At 43.9% G+C, this 24111-nt stretch overlaps 2 protein-coding genes across 2 annotated transcripts in view; one reads left to right on the forward strand and one right to left on the reverse strand.

Moving 5' to 3' along the window:
• The window catches only part of LOC311593307 (endogenous retrovirus group K member 6 Gag polyprotein-like), a gene marked incomplete at its 3' end in the record, with an annotated part of 427545 nt that overhangs the window by 76268 nt on the left and 327166 nt on the right, over positions 1-24111 (forward strand). The window lies entirely within an intron of this gene.
• Positions 1-24111, reverse strand: part of NOX3 (NADPH oxidase 3) — a gene marked incomplete at its 5' end in the record, with an annotated part of 58841 nt that overhangs the window by 8278 nt on the left and 26452 nt on the right. Inside the window, 3 exons of the mRNA XM_084774516.1 lie at positions 2346-2470; positions 5843-5989; positions 22000-22162. Coding sequence (XP_084630642.1) covers positions 2346-2470; positions 5843-5989; positions 22000-22162 — 435 coding nt within the window. The remainder of the gene's footprint in view (positions 1-2345; positions 2471-5842; positions 5990-21999; positions 22163-24111) is intronic.

Raw genomic sequence — 24111 nt, forward strand, 5'->3', positions numbered from 1 at the left:
CAGCTCTGAGACAGCACCTGAAGCTGAGCCCATTGAGGAAAAGCAAGGGTGCCACGTTGTGCAATGGACCCACTTTCCGTTGACATTTGAGTTAAAAGTTGAGCTTTTTCCTGACTTTCTCATTAGAATTCTGCCCCTCTTAGACTGATGCAAATGTCTACCAATTTCTCTGCTCCGCTGTACTATCAGTAAGCTCGAGCCACTCACAAGGCATTCTTGTCTAGGGAGCAGGGTTTCCCTGGCAGACTGCCAGGGCATGGGCTGTATTCTCAGTTTCAAAGGATCTGTCTCACATCACATGGGGTGGGGGATGCCGTGGTGACATCACGTGGACCAAGGATACTGCAATTGGATGCTTATGAGCCTTGAATGCTCCCTGATCACTCTTCTCTCACCTGACGTCTGTCAAAGTAGCTGGTTCAGTGACCTCAGGCAGACACATAGGCAGCACTATAGAACGGCACATGGGACACAGCTCCTGGGGCGGAAGACCCGTGAGAAAGTACACAGGCAATCCCGGAGAACGGAGAAGTGGTCAGAAACACAGAAGCAGATTTTAACTTACAGACAAAGGGAACAGATGCAAAGCTAGAGGCTCCCCAAAGGGCTTGCGAGCTAAGGTAGATCTGAGGAACGTAGATTAACCTCTATAATCCACAGATAGAGATCATGGTTTCTTGCTCCCTGAATATAATGCATCTTGGAACTCTTGCCATTGTCTTCCGGTCATGTGTGCTAGTGTTGGGCCTCCACACACAGTTTACATGCCGATACCTTCAGCTGAGGTTATTACCTGAAATTTTGCTTCGGGCATCAACTTCTGGGCATCAAAAGTGAAGTTTCCGGAATTCTATGACGACTACCCAGTAATTCTCAGGGTCAAGCCTATGCTAATGAGTGGGAATTGTCCCATGGGTCATACCTCGCTCCATCGACCAGCCAGGCCTGCATGTCAGCCTTGGGTTTGTACCTCTGAGTCACTTGTCCTCTGAGAAGCATACCCCAATTCTTATGATGACTTGCAACAGTCCCTTGTCACCTGACAAATGCCATCGTCTCGGGATTCTTCCTCTTATAGCCTCTGTTCCACTCCCTGGCCTCCGGAGCTGTGACAGGGACAGTGTCCCTTGCCTTGGGGCCTCTGCCCTTGCTTGTTTCTAGGTGCTCACATGGTGTGCTTCTTTGCTTCCTCACATGTTTTCCTCAAATATGAAAAACGTGTCAGTGAATATGGTATAGGGGATGGAGGTTGAGGGCAAAGGCTTAGTGACTTTTACTTTGCCAACTGTGTGTGTGTGTTAACTTAGGAAAACAGCGCTGACTATGAATCTATCACCCAATGCTTTACATTTACACTAAAAATAAAGCTACAACAAGCTACCTTGTCCAGCCAAGGTCACACTGATAGGCAATTCCGGAACCAGGAGTCGCAGGTTGCTCCCTAGTCTTATGGCCCTAAGGCAAGGCCTTCCATTCGGTAAAGTGTATCTTATAACTATGATAGTAGTAATAACAACCGAATCAATGCAAACAATAGCCACGGCAGCAGAGAAAGGCTGCGGTTTCATGTACTTTAGACACTTCATTCATTTCTCATTGCGGAAGCCTGGGAGGCAAACACCATTGTTTACGGTTTTTAGAGGAGGAGGAGACAGCCAGCACCAGGTAGTTGGTTGATCAGGGTGCACCAAAGGGAATGGCAGAGCCAGGATGGATGCTTAAACACCCAGCTCCCGATCTGCGTCTCTTAGCCATGGCAACTCCCTGCTTTGTCTGAGGCCACTTTTTCTCTCTGCTTTCCTGCTAGACATGCTAGACACACTGTAGAGCTGGATAGAATTGAATTCTCTAGTTGGGTAATTAGAGACTAACTGTGCTCAAAAGATTTTTTTGAAGGCATATGCTGTTTAAGAAATACCAACTTTAAATTGAGGTTAAGTGTGAAGATTTTCCACATAATCGATAATTGTCTGAGTCTGTCAGCCAGTTAAACAGAGGCTTGTGGTTCCTGAAATACAAGACAGTCGTGGCCATATTTTCTAAGGTAGATTTTTTTTTAAATCTTGGGCCAAGATTCTTGGTTCTGATTACAGATTAACTCTTCTTCCTAGTGACAGCTTGTCTGGACTTCAGGGAGGATCTTGGCAGGCAGAGGAGAGAGGGGGGGGGGAGAGAAAAAGAGACAGAGACAGACAGATATAGAGAAACAGAGATGGAGAGAGAGACAGAGACAGACAGAGACAGAGATGGAGACAGAGGGACACAGAGACAGAGAGACAGACAGACAGAGAGACAGAGATAGAGAGGGGGGGCACAATGGGAGTGCAATAGCTCGCTTTGCTCACCTGGGGTGGTTGTAGGCAATCTTCTTGAATTCCTCATTCCAGTTGGGTCTCCCATAGAAGGTCTTCTGCTTTAGACCTGTAATCACATCCAGGCTCTCATCCCAGTGTAGAGCTATGTGAATGGCCTAAATTAAGAATTGTAGTATCAGACAACATTAAAGGACAACCATAAGAGCCACCTGTAAATAAAAGATGAGCTCACTATCATCATCTGTGTGTTTAAAATATTTTAAACAGGGCTTGAAAGTGCTTTATTAACAGATGCCTCCAACGCTTTAGGGCAAGTATCAGGTCTCATCTGTCTTTGTACTTACTCTTGTTGGGATAGAATGCTTCCCTGTACATGAGAGATATGCAAAGATAGAGCCCAGGAGGAATGGCTTGCTTTGAAAGCACAAGAGTAACGCAGTAAATGTGGTTAAGGGGAAAAACACTGAACACATTAGTCGTCTTTCTGCCAAATGTCTCAAAAATCAATCTCCCCTTGCTGTCCCCACTCATCTCATATTAAATCCAGGGGACTTGAGAAGGGCATTTCCAGACTAAAGTGCCATGAGATGCCCAGGAGGAAGCCGGGTCTAACAGTCAGATCTGCCTACTGAGTTGACATGGTTTGATGGACAGCCACACCCAGACACCACAGCCTGCAGAGACTCAAGAGAATTTGTGTCTAACTTACTCACATCCTCTCCTATCCTTTAAATCATCCTGATGGTCTATAAGACCTTATCGCCCTACAACTACTAGGAAAAGAGTTGTCCCGTGATGTAAAGAAAAATGGGCGTGTGTTTTCAGCATGGACATATTTTTCCAAATATTTTTAGCCCTCAATTGGTTGAATATACATACGTGAAACTCAAAGATATAGAGAGCCAACCGTATCGTGTTAGGTTTCAAGTGCTGAGAGATACACTTGAAGGTGGTGGTATGATGCTGGGGACAGAGGACAGTAAGAAGCCTGGCTGGAGCTCTGTAAGTGACTGGATCTTACCCAGTCAACGTGTAATTAGAGGCTAGTAAATAAGAACCCTGGGCACAATAAACCTTATAATCATGTACTCAAGTGCTGCAATCAGCTTCAGCCGCTGTAAATTCTAGAAGCTACCTTGTTCTTCCTGCCTCAAGTATGAGGGTTCTGCCCTGTTTCTGTGAACCATCACCAGCTCTGGAACTCACATATATATTTTTCGGTCACCCTCTAAGTCTTGCTAGTTGTGACAGTTTGAACGATAGCCCTGCTGCGGCCAACTCTCACCACAGCATCTTCCGGCTTTGAACATGACTTGTCCAAACGGTTCTTTTCCTAGTCTAAGGCAGCATCCAGTGCTGGAGGTTCACATCCAAGTCATGGTTGCTGCTCTGACAGACCAGAGGACAAGGGCAGAGGACCAGCCTTCAAAATGTCAGGCTGCAGATACCGCTGTTCTGCAAGTGTGATCTTAGGTAACAGTGTTCATACTGCAAATGAGTTTAGGAACAGAACTCCATGTAGAGCGAGGATGGAGAAATGGAACAGTGTCTGTACTGACATGACTGACAGTGGAGCCACAAGGAGCAAAAGACTTGAAAGCCTGAACACGCACAGCAGGTTGCACAAGCATCCATTAGGCGACAGCTCTGGGGCCATAGGGAAATAGTGAGGCTTGTTTAGACATAAGTCAGGCTAAGGAGATCCTTAAAGTGCTTGTTAAGACATCATGGTATTATCTCCGTGTGTGTGTGTGTGTGTGTGTGTGTGTGTGTGTGTGTGTGTGTGTGTGTTCTGACTTACGTCTGCAGGAACGCCCAGTCTCTGATGTTCAAACATTTGGAATTCTGTTTCATACTTCTCAGCCCACTGTTCAATTAATCTCAAGCTCTTTTGAGTTGCCCTTCGCACTACCTCTCCCATCTGTCCCTTCTGTTCTTGTCAATTTGCCACTTTGAGGTTGTTGGATTCCATTTAAGAATTGGCTATTTCTAAAACAGCCTCTCAGTGCCTGAGTTAACTGACAGAATGCACCAACTATTTCTCTTCCTTAAATGTTGAGATTAGTGATTTCCTGTTTGAATTCTGCAAGTGTGAAGAATTTCTGACATGCCATGGGAAAACTTAGGAAGCTATCAACTTTAATTTACTTTCATTTAGTGAAAATATATTTAATATCTCAGTCTTGAAACGGACAAAGATAGGGTGTGGTCGTGCTATCACAAAATCCACTTCAGAGTTTCTGTCTGGAAAGTCTGAGTCTCATAAACCCCAAGTGACAGGGATTGGCTAAGCTGACACTCGGGACAGTTGGCCTCAGGAGTGGAAGAACAAACAAGGAGCTCAGAAGCAAAGGACTAAAGCCACATCCTGTGCCTCACCAAATGGATCATCAGTCAAAGATCCCACTTGAGGAGGGGAAATGTTTGTTTGGAAAACATAATTAACAAGCCCACTTCCCAAGAAACCTACAATTCAAATTATGCCAGAGGGTTAAATACTTAAGGAGGACTGGAATTAAGACCATAAAAATTCATAACATTAAAAAAAATTCTAGCAGAAGCACAGAGCCAAGTTACAATGATGTTACGAGAAAGAGAGAGAGAAGGGGGAAGGGAAGGCGGGAAAGAGGGAGGGAGAGAGAGAGAGAGAGAGAGAGAGAGAGAGAGAGAGAGAGAGAGAGAGAGGACACATTCAAAGAACTCGTTGAACAATCATTTGTAAATTTGGGGAATGGTACAAATCTCCTTGACCTGAAGATATTTTCCTTAAAAGTACATATCAATGATATCATGTAACATATCATCTACAGAATCAGTGCTTAAAATATGCATTTCATAGCCTAGTGTAAGTGTAATGGCTTTGTCAACTCCAATGTTGGTGGAGTTCAACTGAGTCCTGCTACACTAGTCATTATTAACATACCGGCTCTGATAGTCTTTATAGGTACTGAAACACTACCATCAATCAATGGGTTGACACATATCATTTTTGTCACCCTCAGTCTTTATACTTTGTTACTATAGTGACTTGCGGAACACCTGCCTAAGCAGAAGGCCGTGTCTCCTTCAGGTGAGAAGACAGAGTGCTTGTCTTCTGAGAACACTGTAAGAGAAAGGGCTCTATGCAAATCATGCACCCACCGTAATTTTCTGGCTCACATGCTTTTCAATACGAAAGGATGGAGAGGAACAACAGGGAGTCAGTTCTGTTTTCCCTGAGCAGCATAGAATCAGAACCAATTAGGAATTCAGCAGCTGATACAGCCAATTAGTGACAGCTACCGATGCCACTCTTAAAATGACAAAATACTAATATCTAGGTTGCGGTTTCTGTTACCCAACAGCTAGAGGTCTTTCTAGTGCTATTATCTTAACTAGTTGTTTCCAATTCCCTTTCTGTCCCCACCTAGTCCCTAATAACGTTAGGACAATTCTTTGATACTGTCTGATAAGCCGGCAGCTCGTTATCAAAATGGGTTTCTTTTAAGAACGGAGGCAGTGATGGAGGTCCCGGGTTTTCCTGATACCTGGTTTTCATCCCAGCCAGTGAGAAATATATGGTAACTCAGGAAGTGAGCTTTTCCTTGCTCACTCATCCGCGTTTCCAGTGAAAGTAACAGATCGGCAAACCACTCAAAGGCCCCGGCGTCCCGGCAGATCCAATAGAAGTACACCTGTCGGAGGAGAAGGCGGGAGGGCATATCTGTTCCCTGTTCATAATGTACTCATAATAACAGGTTACTTTATGCCCATTAAATTATTTTAGCCCGAAAGGGCACGTCTGCTAAATCACATGCTTTTCTCTACCAGTGAACAAACCGTCACACTGTGATTTCTTTTGGGGAAAAAAAATTCCATTGTGTTTGAAAAGGCCCAGAGTGAATTCAAGGAGTCAGGGTTTCCGTGGGCTGTGCCAACCTCTTTGGATGAGGATCAACTTTCCACACTTCTGGCCGGGGCTTCTTCGGAACAAGATTAATAATCGCAACTAGCTGTGCCTTTCATTGCTCCCCAAAGGGGATAAGCCGCTAGACCAGCCCCCTTCATCTTTACTTATGACCTAAGCCTGAGATTTCAACTCTCTTCTCCAGAGACGCCACCCCCCTACCCGCCACCCCCGCCCCAAAGGCTCCTTCATTAATCCACTTCACCAGCCACAACCTCTAGAGAGTGGAGATTATGGTAATCACAGAACGAAGTCTCACAAGAAAGAAATTTCTTCTCAGTGAGAGATATCAGTGTCCTCAGAAGCTGGTGGGTGGAGGCTGTGCCTATGCAGTGAAATTGTTTCTGGGAAGAGGGTTTGTTTTTGTTTTTTATTTATTTATTTATTTAAAAAAACACCATCTCTGTGTTGAGCAAATGGCAGGTGACAAGAAGCAGTTTGGGTTTGCTAAAAAGGCTTAGCTCTGTGCTTTGTGTTAGAAAGCTCAGGAGACAAATCTGTTTATTCCATGGATATCCCCCATCACAGGTCTACTCTCAGCTGCCACCCGAAAGGACATCAGTGGACATCAGTGGGGCTCAACAGTGTCCATAGGGCCTGGTCTCCACTCCAGATGCTGTCTGGTTATTATAACTTGTCACATACTCTCCAATGGCCGGTGTTTGCCTCTCTCTCTCTCTCTCTCTCTCTCTCTCTCTCTCTCTCTCTCTCTTAATTAGCATCACAAGAAAAAGAAAAATCACAGAACGTATTTCAAGGCAGATTATCTTGCTGATTCCTCTCAGATGTGTGCAAGGACTTGTGTTAGCAGTTAGGAAGAACTGGAGAGGAGCTCTAAGACCTTCTCATAATCAGGGGTTGCATATTTTCTGAATAGCTCCTGCTCGGATCAAAACTGAAAATTTTAATCGAAGGAGAAATCCCTTAAACCAGTGGTTCTTGACCTGTGGTTCTCCATCCCTTTTTTAAAGGGGGCTGCACATTAGAAATCTTACATATCAGATACTTACATTATGATTCATAATAGTAGCAAAATTACAGCTATGAAGCAGCAACAAAATAATGTATGGTTGGAGGCCACCACAACGTGAAGAGCTGTGTTAAAGGGCTGAAGCATTAGGACGGTTGAGAACCACTGCCTTAGACCTTAAGTACAATTACCATCCCCAAAAGACTTTTCCCATCTTCCTGTCTGCCATCCCTCCTCGGAGTGCGTAGTCCACAGTCTCTCCAGGTAGCTTCAAAGCAAGGCAGGGCCTAGAGCTCTTTCTGTTGAATATCCCGAGAGTCCTCATGAACAGAAGGTAGTACCCGTCTACTCACTCACTGACTCACAAATATTTACACAATGCTTATGTAACCTGGTAGAGATCAGACTGAAACAGATCACTCTGAAACAATAGTAGTGAATAAGACAGAGAGGCAGACAGGTAGACTCACACACATACATACATACATATATACATACACATACACAAATACACATACACCATATACACCTATATGCACACATATATACACATACACATACACATATACATATACACCATATACACATATACACACACACATATATATACATACACATAAACACCATATACACATATATATACATATACATATCTCCCATCCTCGTGGAGTTTGAGTCCTGGAGAAGGCAGGTGATGTATAAGTAAATAAAGTACAGAATATGTTAGATGGTAATTAGTGCAGTGCAGGAACAAGGCAATCTGGGAAGGGTCACAATATTGACTCCGGTGAAAGGGAGACCTCACTGAGATGGAGCCATGGAGGGAAGAAGGTGTCAGATGCTGCTCTAGTTTTGTCCTGTTGCTGTGATAAAACACTCAAATCAAAAGAGCCACAGTGCAGTGTTTTCCTGGCTTTTCATGTCACATTCCATTATTGAGGTCAATCAAGGCAAGAACCCAAGCAGAATCTTGAAGCAGGAACCATGGAGGAACCATGGCCAGCTTGCTCTCTGACTCACCCACTGGCTCATGCTGGGCTAGCCTTTTTATATAGTCCATCTGGCCACAGTGGGCTGGGCCAGCCTGCACCAATCAATAGTCAAGACAATCTCTCAGTGATGTGGTCACAGACCAATCTGATCCAGGCAATTCCTCATTTGGATTTTCTCCTTTCAGATGACCTCCAGCTGTGTCAAGTTGACAATTAAGCCTAACCAAGACTTTCCATCCCATGTCAACACAAACATACCACTGTTAAAGCATAACCTTTTTTTCTTGTCTCCAAGATCTCATTAGTATTAAATTATAAAATACAGTCTGATATTTTATTCATGTGTAATAATATAAATGTATACATTAAAAAAGAAACATAATAAAAAACACTACTATCTGAATTTCCATAGTCCTTAAAAATTCCAATCGTTTAAACGTTTAATGTCTCTGTAAAAGCCTAAAACCTCTTAATAGTGGGCTTTGATAAAACTATAAACAAGTTATAAATGCTATATTGCAAAACAGAAGAACTGGTCTAAAAAATCAGGATATGGAGTAATGGGAACACGCATTCATTGGTGGTGGGAGTTTAAACTTGAAAATCAGTGGTGAGGTTCTCCAGGAAGATGGGAATTGATTTACCTCAAGATCCAGCTATGACATTCTTGGGCATATACCCAAAGGATACTTTGTTATATCATAAGACACTTGCTCAACCATGTCTATTGCTGCTCTAATCATAAGAATCCAGAAACTGGAAGCAGCCTAGATGGCCCTCAGCAGAAGAATGGATAAAGAAAATGTGGTACATTTACACAATGGAGTATCCCTCAGCCATAAATAAATAAATAAATAAATAAATAAATTTTAAAAAAGGGTGGATGAAACTAAAAAATTATTATCCTGAGTGAGGTATCCCATACCCAGGACAAATGATGTATATTGTCTCATATATCCATATTAGCTGTTAAGCTAATTATAACCAAGCTACAATTCATAGAGCTAAAGAAGGTGGACATAGAATAAGAGGCTAGAGGGTAAAAATAGATCTCATTAGGAAAAGGAGCTAGAATAGAAAATTATGGATGGATGGGTGGGATGGAACAGGAGGATCAAGTGGGGAAGGTGAAGGGGAGGAAGAAGAGGGAGGGAATACAGGGAGAGAGCTACAATTAATGGCCATTTGAAGGTTGTATGGAAATATAACACAGTAGAAAATTTCTAAGATATTTACATATATGAAGGTGATCTAAATGAAATCACCAAATTTTGGGGGAGACAGAGTCCCAACTGGCCATCTCCTGTCACCAAATGAAGCTTCCAGTACCAGGATTGGGTAAAATATAATTGAGTTGTTGGCCAAAGGGGGTCTCATGGGAATCTCCAAACAACCCAGGCTGATGCCAAGACATTCAGTTACTCTCTATAATCTGACAGCAAGGCCTCAGTGCTGAAGATAACACTTACACAATTCTGAATATGGGAAAGTCAAAATGACCCCCACATAGAGCCTTTACTCCTGTGTTTCAGTGTCTTTGAGACAGGAAGGTATGCTGCGCACTACCAAAGAGAAATATAAACACCAAGCCAGCCACAAACTCTTTGATCTACAATGATGTACTACATGCAAGGTATGCTAGGGCAATGGTGGCACAAAGCTTAAGGTGGCAACCAACCAATAACTGATTTGACTTAAGGCCCACTCCACACATTGGAATCCATCCCCAGCACTGATTGGGTGACCAAGAACCAGAGACTAGATAGGCCAGGGACCAAATGTTGGTCTTAAAGGAAAAACAAAAATAGAAAAGTGTAACAATAAAATGACTCCTGATGGCACTCTGCTATACCCATAGATCAGTGCTTTGCCCAGCCATCATCAAGGAAGCTTCCTCCTGCAGCATATGAGAGCAAACACAAAGACCCATAGGCACGCACGCACACACACACACACACACACACACACACACACACACACACACACACAGACTTTGGAACATTCATCCCAGAATGTCTTTATCAAATTCCTCCTCTCAGAGCTCAGGGAACTCTACAGAAAAGAGAAGGCAGAAAGAGTGTAAGAGGCAGAGGACATAGAGGGCACAAGAAGACAAGGCCCTTTCACAGAGATCGAAGCAGCAGGCACAGAGCCTGCACTGGCCGGCACTGGTCTGTGCCAGGTCTGTGTATATATATTTTGGGTTCCAGTTTAGTGATTTTTATGGGATTCCTAAGTGTGCTAGTGAGTGGGTCTCTGATTCTTGTGCCTTCTCTTGGGCTCTTTTCCTTCTCTTGGTTTGTTTGTCTTGTTTCATTTTGATTCAATAGTTTTTGTTTTGTCTTATTTTATTTTTTTAAGAGTTCCAGTTATCTTTATTTAAATATCTGAACTCATACTCAGTTTTGACCTATTTTTTTTAAATGTGGAGATCTTTAATTCTTAGCAATAACATTCTTTTAAAAATTAATTTATTTATTCACTTTACAGCCTAATCCCAGGCCCCTCTCTCTTCTCCAGGTCCCACCTTCCCACCCCTCCCCCATTCTCCCCTCTTCTTCTCCTCAAAGAAGGGGAGGTCCCCAGGAGGTGCCAACCCACCCTGGCACCTCAAGTCACAGCAGGACTAAGGGCATCCTCTTCCACTGAGGTCAGACAAGGCAGCCTAGGTAGGGGTCCAAAGGCAAGCAACAGAGTCAGAGACAGAATGTATTCCCATCGTTAGAGGGACCTGATGACCAAGTTGCACATCTGTGTATGGGGTCTAGGTCTAGCCCATGCATGCTCTCTGGTTGGTGGTTCAGTCAGTGAGCCTCCATGGACCTGGAGTTTACTATGTAGGTCTTCCTCAATCCTCCCTCCCACTCTTCTACAAACCTCCCCGAGCTCAGCCTACTGTTCGGCTGTGGATCTCTACATCTGTTTCCATCAGCTACTGGATGAAGCCTCTCAGATGGCAATTATGCTAGCTTCTGTCTGCAAGCACAGCAGAGTATCAGCAGTAGTATCAGGGGTTGGCTCTCTCCCGTGGGGTGGGTCTCGAGTTGGTCCAGACATTGGTTTGCCATTCATTCTATCTCTGCTTCCCTACACTTCCTATAGACAAGACAAATTTTGGGCTGAAGGTTTTATGGGTGGGTTGGTGTCTCCCTCCCTCCACTGGAAGTCCCACCTGGCTCCAGGAGGTGGCGACTTCAGGCTCCTTTTATTATATTTTATTTTGTTGTATTTTATTATTATCAATTAGAAGCTTGTTCTTCTCTAATGAGAAACAGAAAGGGAGTGAATCTACATGAGAGGGAAAGAGGGGAGGGACTGGGAGGAGTAGAGGGAGAGGAAACTATGGTCAGGATATATTATGTGAGAAAAGAATCTATTTTCAAAAAAAAAAAAAAAAAAGGAAAAAAAACAACAGAGGGGGGAAAACCCAACCAGATCAAAGCAAACCACAAATTCTGGATTATAAATCCAAGGTCTGCAGTTCTACGCCACAAACTGAGGATTCATTCATGATCTTGTAGGTTCCAGGGGTCTTGGGCGGCTGTCATCTCTCCACTTTTCCAGCCTCAGCACACAGGGCTTAGCTCAGGCTTAGGCTCAGGGTCTACTCCACACCTGCCAGATCTCATCGTCTTGGAATCTCCAATATCCTGGGGCTTCCATTCCACTGCAGCTAAGGCTGTACCTTCACTAATGACCTCTCTTCAGGGACTCTGACGCTGGCTCACAATGTGCGCTTTAGCCACTTTTCACGGTTCCCCGATCTGGCATCTCTTACGCCTCCAAAACCACTCTTACACATTGCTGGTTCAGCTACCAGCTTGAGATGCAGCTGTGGACCCACAGCTTCTGTGGGCTGACCCTGAGGAAACACTTCCTAGAAGATTTCACCTCAGTGATGTTGGTATCTTCTAATTGCAGCTGATTCCTTAGCCCCAGATGGCCAGCGTCGACCATCCTAGTCAAGTGCGGAAGGTTTCACCTCAGTGGAATCACCACAGCTGTTTCTTCAGCTCCAGCATGACCAGCAATCACAATGCTTAGCCATAACATCACACCAATGGCCCACAGTCTAGTTATTAATTTCATCCTTGCTATCTTCTGAAACCTCAGGAGCAGTGCCTCCATAATCTAAATTTCTTTCATCATTATCTTCCAAGCTCCCATAAGAGTTCATTAAGCTCTGAGCACTCAATGTTTTTTTACCTCAGTGTTCCAACAACAACAACAACTAATAATAATAATAATAGCAATAAAAACTCTAGTTTCAAAGCCTGTTCTGGCCTTACCTGAAAATATGCCCTCAGCTTAGCTTTCTCCACACTCTAATATTTTTCCAAATAGAAATGATTCCTGCCCTTGCTTTCTCATGGCATAGCAGTGTGCCAATGTTATTAGAGTTTGTGAGGCCTTTCATGCCTTTTCTTCCTTGTCGTTGCCTTGTGAGTTTTCCCCTCCATAATTGACTTATGGGGACACTGGCATCTTTGGTGCAAGAGACAATGGAGGGAAAGTGCATTGGCCCCGTAGAAGTGCTTCAGGCAGACAAAAGAGAGAGGAGACTTTGAACAGAAGAAAGGGGTATTTACTTTGACTTGCTTTCATGTTTCTAATGGTGGGGACGCTTACTGTGAGGAGGCATCAGAATTCCACCCCTGTATTTGGCCCAGGAGAAAGGACGTGGTCAGTGGAAGAACAAATGTCCTAAACAATAGGCTGAGGCCCTGTGATCTGTGCCTTCTCCACCTTTGTCTCCAAAAATAAAACAAACCTAAAATCAGCTCCTTGCACAAAGCGTGGCCTTTAGAACTCCATGGTGGATACTAGAGGTGTCAAATACCCAAGGTTAAAGATTTTATTAAGCAGAAAGTCAGTAAAATAAAGTTCCGTCACAACAAAAGCTACCCCGCATTCTTGTAGAGACAGTGTAGGCTCGGGTCATCCAGGAATTCATTCTGTGATCGTAAGGTTCTCTGGGCACGTGGCCTAGCACAGGCCTTTACTGTTCCACCCTTTGTGGGCACTAAGGACCTGACCCAACTCTGCTCTGTCCATCTTGGAAGCCTGGGTCTGAGCTACTATATAATGGTGTGCTCTGTCCTGTCTCAACTTATTTCCATGCTCCAAAGCCCAGGCTCCTCGATAAAGGTCCGTCAGTAACACTTGTGTAACAGTCAAAATGATCTAGTCAGTAGGAGATGGATCTTTGCAAAAAAAAAAAAAATACACACACACACACACACACACACACACACACACACACACACACATTTGGCCTCATGGACTCCCCAATCTGAGTGTAATATTTTCAGGCTATATCATCTCAGAAGCCCACGCAACAGCCCAGTTCCATATCTAAGATGTGATTCTTCAGGCCCAAAATGGGTTTCTCAAGAATGAATGGGAAAATTATTTATTTAACTTCTCTATTTACTTGTTTATAACCCACCACAAAGAAGGCAGGTGTCCAGAGGGACACGGAGATGTGGGGATGAGCAGCATGCCGCTACTAGAAACAATGGGCCCCCATCCAGGCTTTATGAGCTGTGCTGGGATCCTGGTTTCACCATGTAGGCACCGTGGAACTGGGGCAGGGTGTGCAGCTAGAGAGTAGCATCACTCACGAGGTTTCTGTGACTATGGCCCTGTGAAGCTTCTGGTCCGTGTTTAAGGGCTGCCGTAAGTGCTAAGACATCTGCCAATACCAGGACTCTCCTCTTGTTACTTGGAGAAGCGAAAAAAGTAGGTACAGTGTATTTATACCACAGAACAGAGGGACCCTGGTCTTCCTAGGTCCTTTTCTGTCTGCTAAGGAATTTTAGAGATGGCTGTGGAAGGAAGGCAAAGCCTTGATTTTAAGGGGCCAGCCTTAGAATGGAAACTTCAGTATGAATCAAATGACCTAGTTTTTTAAAGAGGATTCCCTTCACCAGGGAAAGCGTACCTTTGGCTCCATGTGTGCAGAGCCCCCATTGGCAGCATTCCACAGGGGGCCTCCTTCCTACCATTTTGACTGCTGCCATTTCTCAAGGAACAGGGCAGTGGGTAGCTAGTGTGCTCTGCTTCCACGCAGGCAGCACACCTCTGTCCCCACACTGTCTTTAAGAGGTAGGACAAAGACAGGCTCTGTGCCCACTCTGGGATGGAGACTCTGCATAGTGACAATTGTGAAAAATAAGAACGTTTATCCCTAGAAAGATAGAGCCTGCAAATGCCATTTAGAACATGTACTATCGCCCAATAAATAGCTGCTATTATTTTCCAGGTTCCATTTTGCTGTTGCTATTGTCGAAGTGATCCTGAATGAATTTAACAGTGTAGAAGAGACAAAATAACAGGGGAACAAATTTCTTTTTCTTTGTAAGACTCTCCAATATGCAAAACGTACAGCTTTAAAGCAATAAAACTCTAAGATTATTTTTCTGGTGTAGTATTAATAAGACTGAGGTCAGCCATTGTAAATCACTTTTCATCCATAAGATTCTTTTTCTTGAAGCCATTATCCTGCATGTTAACTGTCTTAGAACTTTATTACTACGTTGTCATCTGACCCATGACTAGACATCTTTTTGCCTGCTCTAATTATAGTTAATAATCCTTAATGAGACATTCACCAGGGGTAGAATGATTATCTAGACAGTGGGCTAGTGTTCTATGGTTTACTCAAAGGCCCCCAAATAAAATGAGATACAGCTAGGTGGGGTGACACATACCTCTAATACAAATGGCACAACCTCTCTCTCTCTCTCTCTCTCTCTCTCTCTCTCTCTCTCTCTCTCTCTCCTTGGCACACACATATACATATATGTAAAAACAGCCACTTTATCCATGCATGCACAGCTCTTCCCTTGGCAGGAAGAGGCAGGTTGGTCACTGTGGGTTTGAGGCTAGCTTGGTCTACACAGTAAGACCCTATCTCAAAGCAAAAATAAAAACAAAAAGCAAGACGAGAGCTTTAAGCCATGTTACAATGGCAGCCCAAACCAAAGCAAACCTCACAGCCTCCCCTCCTTCCTTGGTACACGTGCACTCGTGTACGTGAAAAGCTCCATTTACCATGTGAAATATTGAAAAGTAATGGCATGAGAAATGCTTCGTGAAGACCCCCTAAGGACTTGGGGGGCTGTGTTTAATTTGGGAAGTGAGATCAATAAAGGTAGGTGTTAGCTACCTATTTTATTTAAATCTTTTTTTTTTTAATATACAAGGAGAATGATCACAAAGCCTGTATGGTTAATACATCAAGGCACTGCAAGGGTTAGGACTGTCACCTTCCCATAGGACAAGAGTGAGGCCTAGTGGGGCACTGGAATCATTTGAGGTCACCTAATGAAAGTGGGGTGCCTATGTGTGCTTAGGAGAGGGAAACGTGGCCTTAGTCACCCTACTTAATTGATTGCTGATTTCTGTGGCTCAGAGAGGTGATCAGTATTAGGAGTAGCCAGAGCTCCAGTGTGAGGGAGAGTGCAAGTAAATGATTTCTCAAAGCAAACCGATTAAATTAAATGCATTTTTCATTCATTAGGAAAGGGAGAAGGCCCCCTCTTTGTTTATTAATATCTTTAAGTAGAGTATGGATTTTTTTTCCTTTCTTGGCCTCTCTCCCTTGTTCCCACTGGCCTGCGCTGTCTTTTTATTTGAATTATCTGCTTATTATATTAGGTTAGAAACCCAAAGGCCGTTTTGCACGGGACCCGCTATAAATACCCATTATCACTGTTATCTATTATTGAGCTGATGAAGAGAGACAATTATGAAGGAATTAGATTATCTCAGCTTTTCTGTAATCTATTTTATTGTATTCTGAAGATTACATATGCAGTTAAGAAAATGAACCAAATCTCCCAGTTGGCACTCCCCTCAGAGCCGTCTACACGGAGGTGATATTAAGAGAGCTAAAATGTGCAAGCCAATATATTTATGTCAGCACTCTCCCCCCACCCACCCACACACCTATTTCATTCATCATTTTGACAGTTTGCACAAGCAAACTGTCCTAACTTTTATAAGAGTTCTTTTCGTAAATTGAGTGTGATGTAGAATTAATCACAGCCGTTAGCCAGGAGGTGGAGAAATTTACCACCGCAGGGCATTTGCACCCTCAGCACATGGCTTCCTCCACGTTGCACAGAGACTTCGCACCCACTTTCATCTCTTCCCTCGCCCCACGGGGCCACTGCTCTTATCTCCTTTCAACTTAGTTACTCTTGCTTCGGTGTTAAAAAAAAAATCTCTTTAATGCAGCACAGCTTTTATTTTCACTTTCTTCAAGCAAAGCACCATTGTGCTCATGTTTGGGTTTTTTTTAACCCTCCTTGGGTAATTTGTTGCTTCCTCTTTCCTCTCCATTTTTAATTGTAAACTATTATTGTTGTGTAGTGTTTGTGTGTGTGTGTGTGTGTGTGTGTGTGTGTGTGTGTGTGTGTGTGCGTGGTGTGTGCATGGGTGTTTGGCTATACAAGTGTAGATGCATGGGTATGTGGAGGTCCAAGAACAATCTTAGGTCTGGTTGTCACCTTCTGCTTTGTTTATTATGATCAGGGCCTCTTGTTGTTTGTCATTAACGGTCTCCGTACTCCAGGCAAGTTGGCCCGTGACCATCTAAGGCACCTTCTCTCTCCGCCTCCCTTCTCACAGTACAAACAATGGGATACAGACACACATTACCAGGCTTGGATTTCTGGGCCTTCTGAGAACTCAAACACTTTATCCATTGACTCATCTCCCTAGCCTCTTTAAATATAAAGACAAAGAGAAAGACATTTTAAAATGTTTGCTTCAAATAGACAGTGCCCCTTTATAGATTTCAAAGAACCAACCTCCACCTTATTGATGTTAGAATTACACGGCAAAGGGGAAGGAGGAAGAAGCTATTGCGTAGCTGGACACAGTGACCTACACCTGTAATCTTAGTGTGTAAGAGGCAGAGGCAGGATGACCGATAGCTGTTCAAGGCCAGCCTGCACCGTGTACTGAGTTCCACGCCGATCCGGACTAAAGTGAGAAGCCCAGACTCCAAGCGCCAATGGAAGAAGGAAGAGGTGGAACATGAGGAAATAGAGGAGGGGGAAGAGGAGGAAACAGGAAGAGCAGGAGCAGAAGGAGGAGCTGCTGTGTACAGTGGTGACAATGGAGAAACACTGCAGCGGTGGTTTCTTTCTGCCGTGCAGTCACAGCTTGAGGCTCGGACGCAGCAACGCGCACCTTTGCGCCAGATTCTTTTCTCTCATCCAGAGGAGAAAAAAAATCCTACTTAATTGCAGTTAACGATTTACACTGAAAATTTTCGTTCTGAGCTTTTATGCTCTTTTCCTCTCATCTTGTAACGAAAGAGAACAATCTGGAAGCTGGAGCCTAGACCTGAAATCGTGAATCTGCTGTTAGATAAGTGCATACACACCACTTAGCTCTGCTGCTGCGCTTTCAAAATTATACAGATGCTGACAGCTCAGTGGAGGGGATAGTACTTGTGTCTCAAAAGCATGTAGGCGGCTCTGACAAATATTAGTTGCATAAGCCTGATGATAGCTGTACACGCACACGCGAGCGCGCGCGCACATACTCACACACTCACACACTCACACATGCAAACTTCCTAACCCTGTGACTAGCCAGACTGACCCAGTTAGGTCTTAAGCATGATTTTCAGCCTAAACTCTGAATAACACGGGGACGCCATTTCTTTTAACATCAAAGTGGAAATTTGAATCACTGGTGCTCAGTGGCTCACCTACGTGTGCATGTGTGCGTACACGGGCGTGTGCACGCGCGCACACACACACACACATACACACACAATGTACTCATTAATGAAGAGGATAGGGCAGCTGTGAGGAGCTCACAGTGTGTTCAGAGTGAGTGATTGCTTTATGAACGTTAACATAAAGAAGGGAACTAGGTAATACAGTAGGACCACAAAGAGGCCAGGTGAAGGAGAGATAAACCTGATTTTTAGGATCCCAAGAGTGGGATTGGAATGGTCTCCTGAGAGAACAGGTGAGGTTAATCCACTAGAGGAGCAACCACCTTGTGCAGGAGCTTAATTGTTGCCAGCTGAAAAGAACCTGTGAACAGATTCTGGGAGGAGATATATAAATGAGCCCAGAACTGGAAGCGGGGGGCTTTTTGGAGACTTGGGATAGTTTTGGCTGTTCATAGCTGCACTTCGAGATGCTCCTAGAGAGAACCGCTTGAGGGAAGGCTTCGGGGCTCTGGCTCCTATTGAGGTTCTGGTTTCTGGTTACTCCAGGTTCCAGCAGGAGAAATCCTGCAGATTGTGCCAGGAGAATGGTTCCTCAGAATTGATATCCTTATGGTTTTGTTATTGTGTCCATTAATCCTCATTTCCTATTGTTTAGGTTAATCAAGTTTTAAGTGACGTATGCTCAGTCACTAAGTGGTTAGTAAAATAGATTGGTTAAGAAAATTGAGCCTACAGCCAGGGAAGAAGAGACATTATTTTAAGCCAGTCATGGGTTGGATACCTATGGCAGATGTGAGAGGCTTGCATGTCAGTACAAGAGAAGGTGGCTTATTTGGATGTATGTTGCGTGAGTGAGGAAGTGGAAGTGACGCTCACGCATTAGACCATCTCTGCATGGAGTATGAGGTGACTCGACTCAGGTGTCATGGAAGTTGTGCAAGACTGAGAGGAACAAGGCTTCACTCTGAGAATCAAACCTACAGAATAGCAGCCGTTTTGTTCACTTTGCTAAACTGTGAAGGGAAGAGGCTTGGGACCATCGGAATGGCTCTGCTGCGGGTGAAAGGGATTGTGGGAGTCTGATGACCTGGGTTTGCTCCTTGACCCACAGTGGATACAGATAACCAACCCTTAACAGTTGCCTTCTGACTCACACATGTAAACTGTGGCACCTCCCATCATAATACAATGATAAAATAATAACAATTTAAAAATGAGTGGCCTGGGTACCAAAAGGGCCTAGATCCAAATTCTCTTTCTACTGTTTCCTTTTTTTTTTTCTTTCTGTGCTTTGTGTCCTTCTTTGGTAAGTTGAGGATATTAGTCATTTTAGTTAAGAAAATAACAAGATTATTCTGTCATTCTTGTTAGCTTTAGATTGGCATTTGTTTTGTCTTCTGTAAAATGGGAATAAATAGGGATTTCCTAAAAGAGATTGGATGAGCTAAGATATGCATGATGCCCAGCTCTATACTGGGTGGGTAGAAAGTCCTCAATAACTCCAGATTGGTTCTGCTAGCACTAGCAGTGGGCGTATGTCTCTGTTAGGTGTGATTCATGTTTCTATCCCTATATACACATGCGTGCAGCAATTCTGTAGTTTCCATTATTCACATTTGATATAGATTCTTAAAACTTCGTTGGATGAACTAGGAACCCCAGTCTAATGAGGCGAATTGAGGCTCTACGGATAGTGTTTCTTTAGTGATAGCTCAGTCAGGCAGAGCCTCTGGGAGAGCAGAGGTCAGGTGCAGATTGTCTCATCAGAAACAGTGGGGCTGAGGAGATGGCTAAGTCAGCCAAGTGCTTGCTTTGCAGTTATGAGGTCCTGAGGTCACACACCAAGAAAAAGCCAGTCACGACAGTGTGCACCTGAGGACACCAGTAGGACAAATAGATTCCCTAGAAGCTCATAGACCAGATAACCTGATGAGGAGAGATCCTGCCTCAAACAAAGGTAAAGATGGCTGAGGGCCAGTATTTGGGCATACACACATACACAGACACCACAGACACAGACACACACAGACACACACAGACACACACAGACACACACAGACACACACACACACACACACACACACACACACACACAGAGAGAGAGAGAGAGAGAGAGAGAGAGAGAGAGAGAGAGAGAGACAGACAGACAGACAGATAGACAGACAGACAAACAGACAGACAGACAGACAGAGACAGAGAGATACAGAGAGAAACAGAGACAGAGAGGCAGAGAAAGACAGAGAGAAAGAGAGGAGTGAGAGAGACAGAAAAAGAAGAGGAGAGAGACAGAAGGAAAAAGAGGAGAGTGACAGAAGGAAAAAGAGGAGAGTGACAGATGGAAAGAGAAGAGGAGAGAGAGAGAAAGAGAGAGAGAGAGAGAGAGAGAGAGAGAGAGAGAGAGAGAGAGAGAGAGAGAGAGAGATTGCAGGCAATGTGGTATCATGGCTACTGTGTGTCCACTGTGTCATAGAATAGGCCTGGATCTGTATTCTGCCTTCGATTATCTGTGTGTGTGTTAGGACGATCACTCTACTCTTTTAAACACCAGGTTCTGCATCCAAAAGAAGAGCCATTGTTATACTGTGCTGTAGACTGCGTGTGAGATGTTCCTCACAGGCTCATGGGTTCCAACTCTTGATGCCCAGCTGTGAAGACCAGCTGAAAGATCAAGTGAAAAATGGATATCAAGCACCAGTCACTGTCGACCTGATGAAGTGGCCAATTTTACTCTTCGTTCTTAGTGGGGAAGACACCAATTTTGGGGCCTTTGAGTTGCATTTTTTCCCTCAGTGCTTCACAGACCCCAATTCATGGCTAAATGAGGTTTGAAAAATGGTGGAATAAGACTCCCTGAGGTTCTTTTTCTACAGACTTTGCTTTAAAGAGAAGGAGACGTGAATCTTCTGGAATGGACTGCTGTAGGAGCATTTTGTAGGTTCTAGATGGCCACAGAATTCCTTCCAGCAGATCATGTCATACAACCAGTGTCCTATAGAACACATACCGAGCTGCAGCATGAGTGCAACATGTTTCCCCACAGGTGTTTGATCAGTTGGTCCTCAGCTCTTTTAAGAGGTTGTGGGATCTTCGGGAGGCTGGACCTACCAATTGGGTTGCTTGAGGGGAGGAGCTTAAGGTTCGTCACTGGGTCCCTATTCTTGTAGAACCTCTGCTTAAGGAAGGAGTAAGTGCTCTTCCACTACCACAGGACCATCCACTGCCACATCTTTATTACCGTGTTGGGTAAAGCCTCAAGTCACGATCCCAAGCAAGTCCTCCTTCCTTTGTTTCTCATCAGGTTTTTGATCAGAGCGATACGAACGCCTCTACCCGGGACCCACTTACTAACTGCAGCATTGTCCCCAAGTCCAGGAGGAAACCATAACCAAAGGGCATACAAAGCAATACAGGAAGGACAGGACCGGTTCTAAACATGCCACGTGTCGTTTTTTTTCTCTGGGTAATATGTCTGCTATTGTTTGCCTTACACAGTCAATTATCAAACCTTCAGGGAATGGAGAAGAAAGCTCCTATCACCTTGGCCGGGTCAAAGTGTGAGATGGTATCTAATACTGCATAGGACAAAGGACGGGAGACCCCTAGTCCGAGAATCCACAAAGAGTGGCAGCAGAGCTGTGAGAAGAACGACAAATTCTCCTGGTAGAGGCCATGGAAGGAAGATGTGGAATTGGACATTTGCAGCCACAGAATGAAGCTAAAGAGATTAGGGTGAGCGTGGGGGCGCGGAATCCTGCTGCTAATATGACTCACTGCAGCCCAGTCACATAGCCATTCGCAGCCCGTCCACATTTTATTGAGATGAGCAATTACATGTCCTGTAATGGCAATGAAGCAATAAAATTTATGTCTTGTCATCTTTAACAAGATTAGACACAACCCCGGTCATAAATGTAATACTGAATGGAGATTTTTAAGAACATAAGTGTAGTTAAGGATCCTTGAGTTTATTCCTCATAGTTAATTAAAATCCTCCCCAAGAATCGGCAGATGAAAGATATAAGGACGTTGAACCTTTCACTCCACGGAAGGGTGAACTAATGATTTTTCCATACCTTGCTCAGCCCAGGCAGGCTCTGTGACTCACAACACGTATACCACACAGATTTCAGAAGAGAGGCGAAGGGTGTGACTCCAATTCCTGTTGCGATGCACACACTCACAGGGTAGTGAAACACATCTGCCAGTGAGCCTCCAAAAGGACCGTCCACCGCCAGCCTGGAATCATACAATGCAGTTCGGTTGACCTTCGGAATGTCTTGCCTTTTGAACAGGAAGCCGTGACAAGCCAGTGGGTCTTATAGGATGGGTCAGCAAATGTGGGCTGAAAGGTTGCTGGGGTATTTATAGAGTCTCTCTTTGGGGAGGGGCGATGGATAGATTAGTTGGTTCAGTACATGCTGTGTAAGCATCAGGACCACAGTTCAATTCCCAGGGCCTATATAAAAAGCCAAGTATGGTAGCAAGCTTGTCCTGGTGTTGGGAAAGCAGAGACGGGCAGATCCTTGGGGCTCTCTGGGTAGCCAGTCTATCCTGAGAGACTCTACCTCAAAAAAATAATGTGGGAAGCAATCAGGGAAACAACCTGACATTGACTTCTGGCTTTCCTGTGAGCATGCACTCTTGGGCTCAAGAGCACATGCACACACACACACACACACACACACACACACACACGCACATGCACACACATGTGTGCACACACACATGCACACGCGCACACATGCACATGCTCACACATATACACACACACACGTGCACACACATATGCACATGCTCACACACAACACAATGTTCTATTCAGGGACCTTGGGGTAAGCTTTAGAATGTGGGGCCCGCCTCACTGGAAGAACACTACCTTGACTACCTGGCTAGGTGCTGTTTATGGAAGGCAAAGCCTGCGGTATCCTGTGGTGGCTCACCTAATCAAAGCCAGCACTAGGAGCCTCCTTGACTTTCTTTTCCTCAGCAGCCAGCTGAAGGCAAAGGAGACACTCCAAGGTGACTTGGAAGATTTACATTTTCTTTTCATGGCAACACCCCCCATTTTCATTTGTTTGATCCCATGTTTTCATACATTTATGCCGTTTTAGTCTAATGGAAGTGATTTGTTTGAAATAAATATAATTTTGAAATAACTTGTCAGTTAAGTACAACTTGCAAAACTCACTATTTTAGATTATATTTGCTTAAAATGATCCTTTATGATTATCAGGCCAGGGGCATTAAATTGTTTGCCTTTGCTTAGCAGTTTTTCTTTATGATGATAAAACATGTTTGTTGAATGGCATTCTTACATTGAATGGCCACCACGTTCTCCTGTTTCTTTTTCCCAGCTCTCCGTGCTGGCTTTTCCTCTATTTCTTGAATGTGTAGTATTGTCGTCTGCTACACAGCATCTTTTCCTATTGAATACTTAGCTGCAATGTCTCCTCTTTTTACTTGCTTAAATGGTAGCCTGTGCCCTAGGTCCTGTCTAATCATTGTTTCTCCTGGGAAGTCCTCGTGGACCCCGTGACTGGGTGAGATGCCCCCATCCTTCCTTGCTGCAGTTCTGATACCATGTGTGCGCTCCTGATTTGGTTGTGCCTATCATGACCTCTGAGCTTCCAAGTCTATGGATGTGGGACAGAGGGCTGTATTTGCTCATTGCTTATCTGGTGCCTTGCTGACGACCCAGCCTAGAGCTGTTCAATAACAATTTGTTGAATCAATTGTAAAGTGAATATTTAGAGCATTTCAGTAGGCAGGATGTATTAAATAACTCCTACTATTCCAAAAGTACACATTTACATATGAACAAAGATATGCTAATTAAAAGGTTTCTAAGTCAGTCATAACATCCCCAGAGGAGAGCCTGTCACCTGCATGGTGTGTATGAGGGTAGGAGCTAACCCATTTGGGCTTTAATATGTGTTCATGAAGTTTAAATGGATTTATTTAAAAATATTCTTTATCCCAGACCTCCTAATAATTCAAATGAACCCTTCTTGAGTTAATCTTAATTAATAAAGCTTAATTACATATTGATATATGGAAATAGAAGAATAAAAATAAAAGGTCATTAACCAGAAAGTGCTAGTATCTTAGCCTACTGTAGATTATTTTATAATTAGATAAATAGTGACTTTACCCAAAGATTAAGATGTCATGTTGTTGATTCTTTT

Source organism: Acomys minous, assembly GCF_964271855.1.
Source record: "Acomys minous genome assembly, chromosome: 3".
Lineage (NCBI taxonomy): Eukaryota > Metazoa > Chordata > Mammalia > Rodentia > Muridae > Acomys > Acomys minous.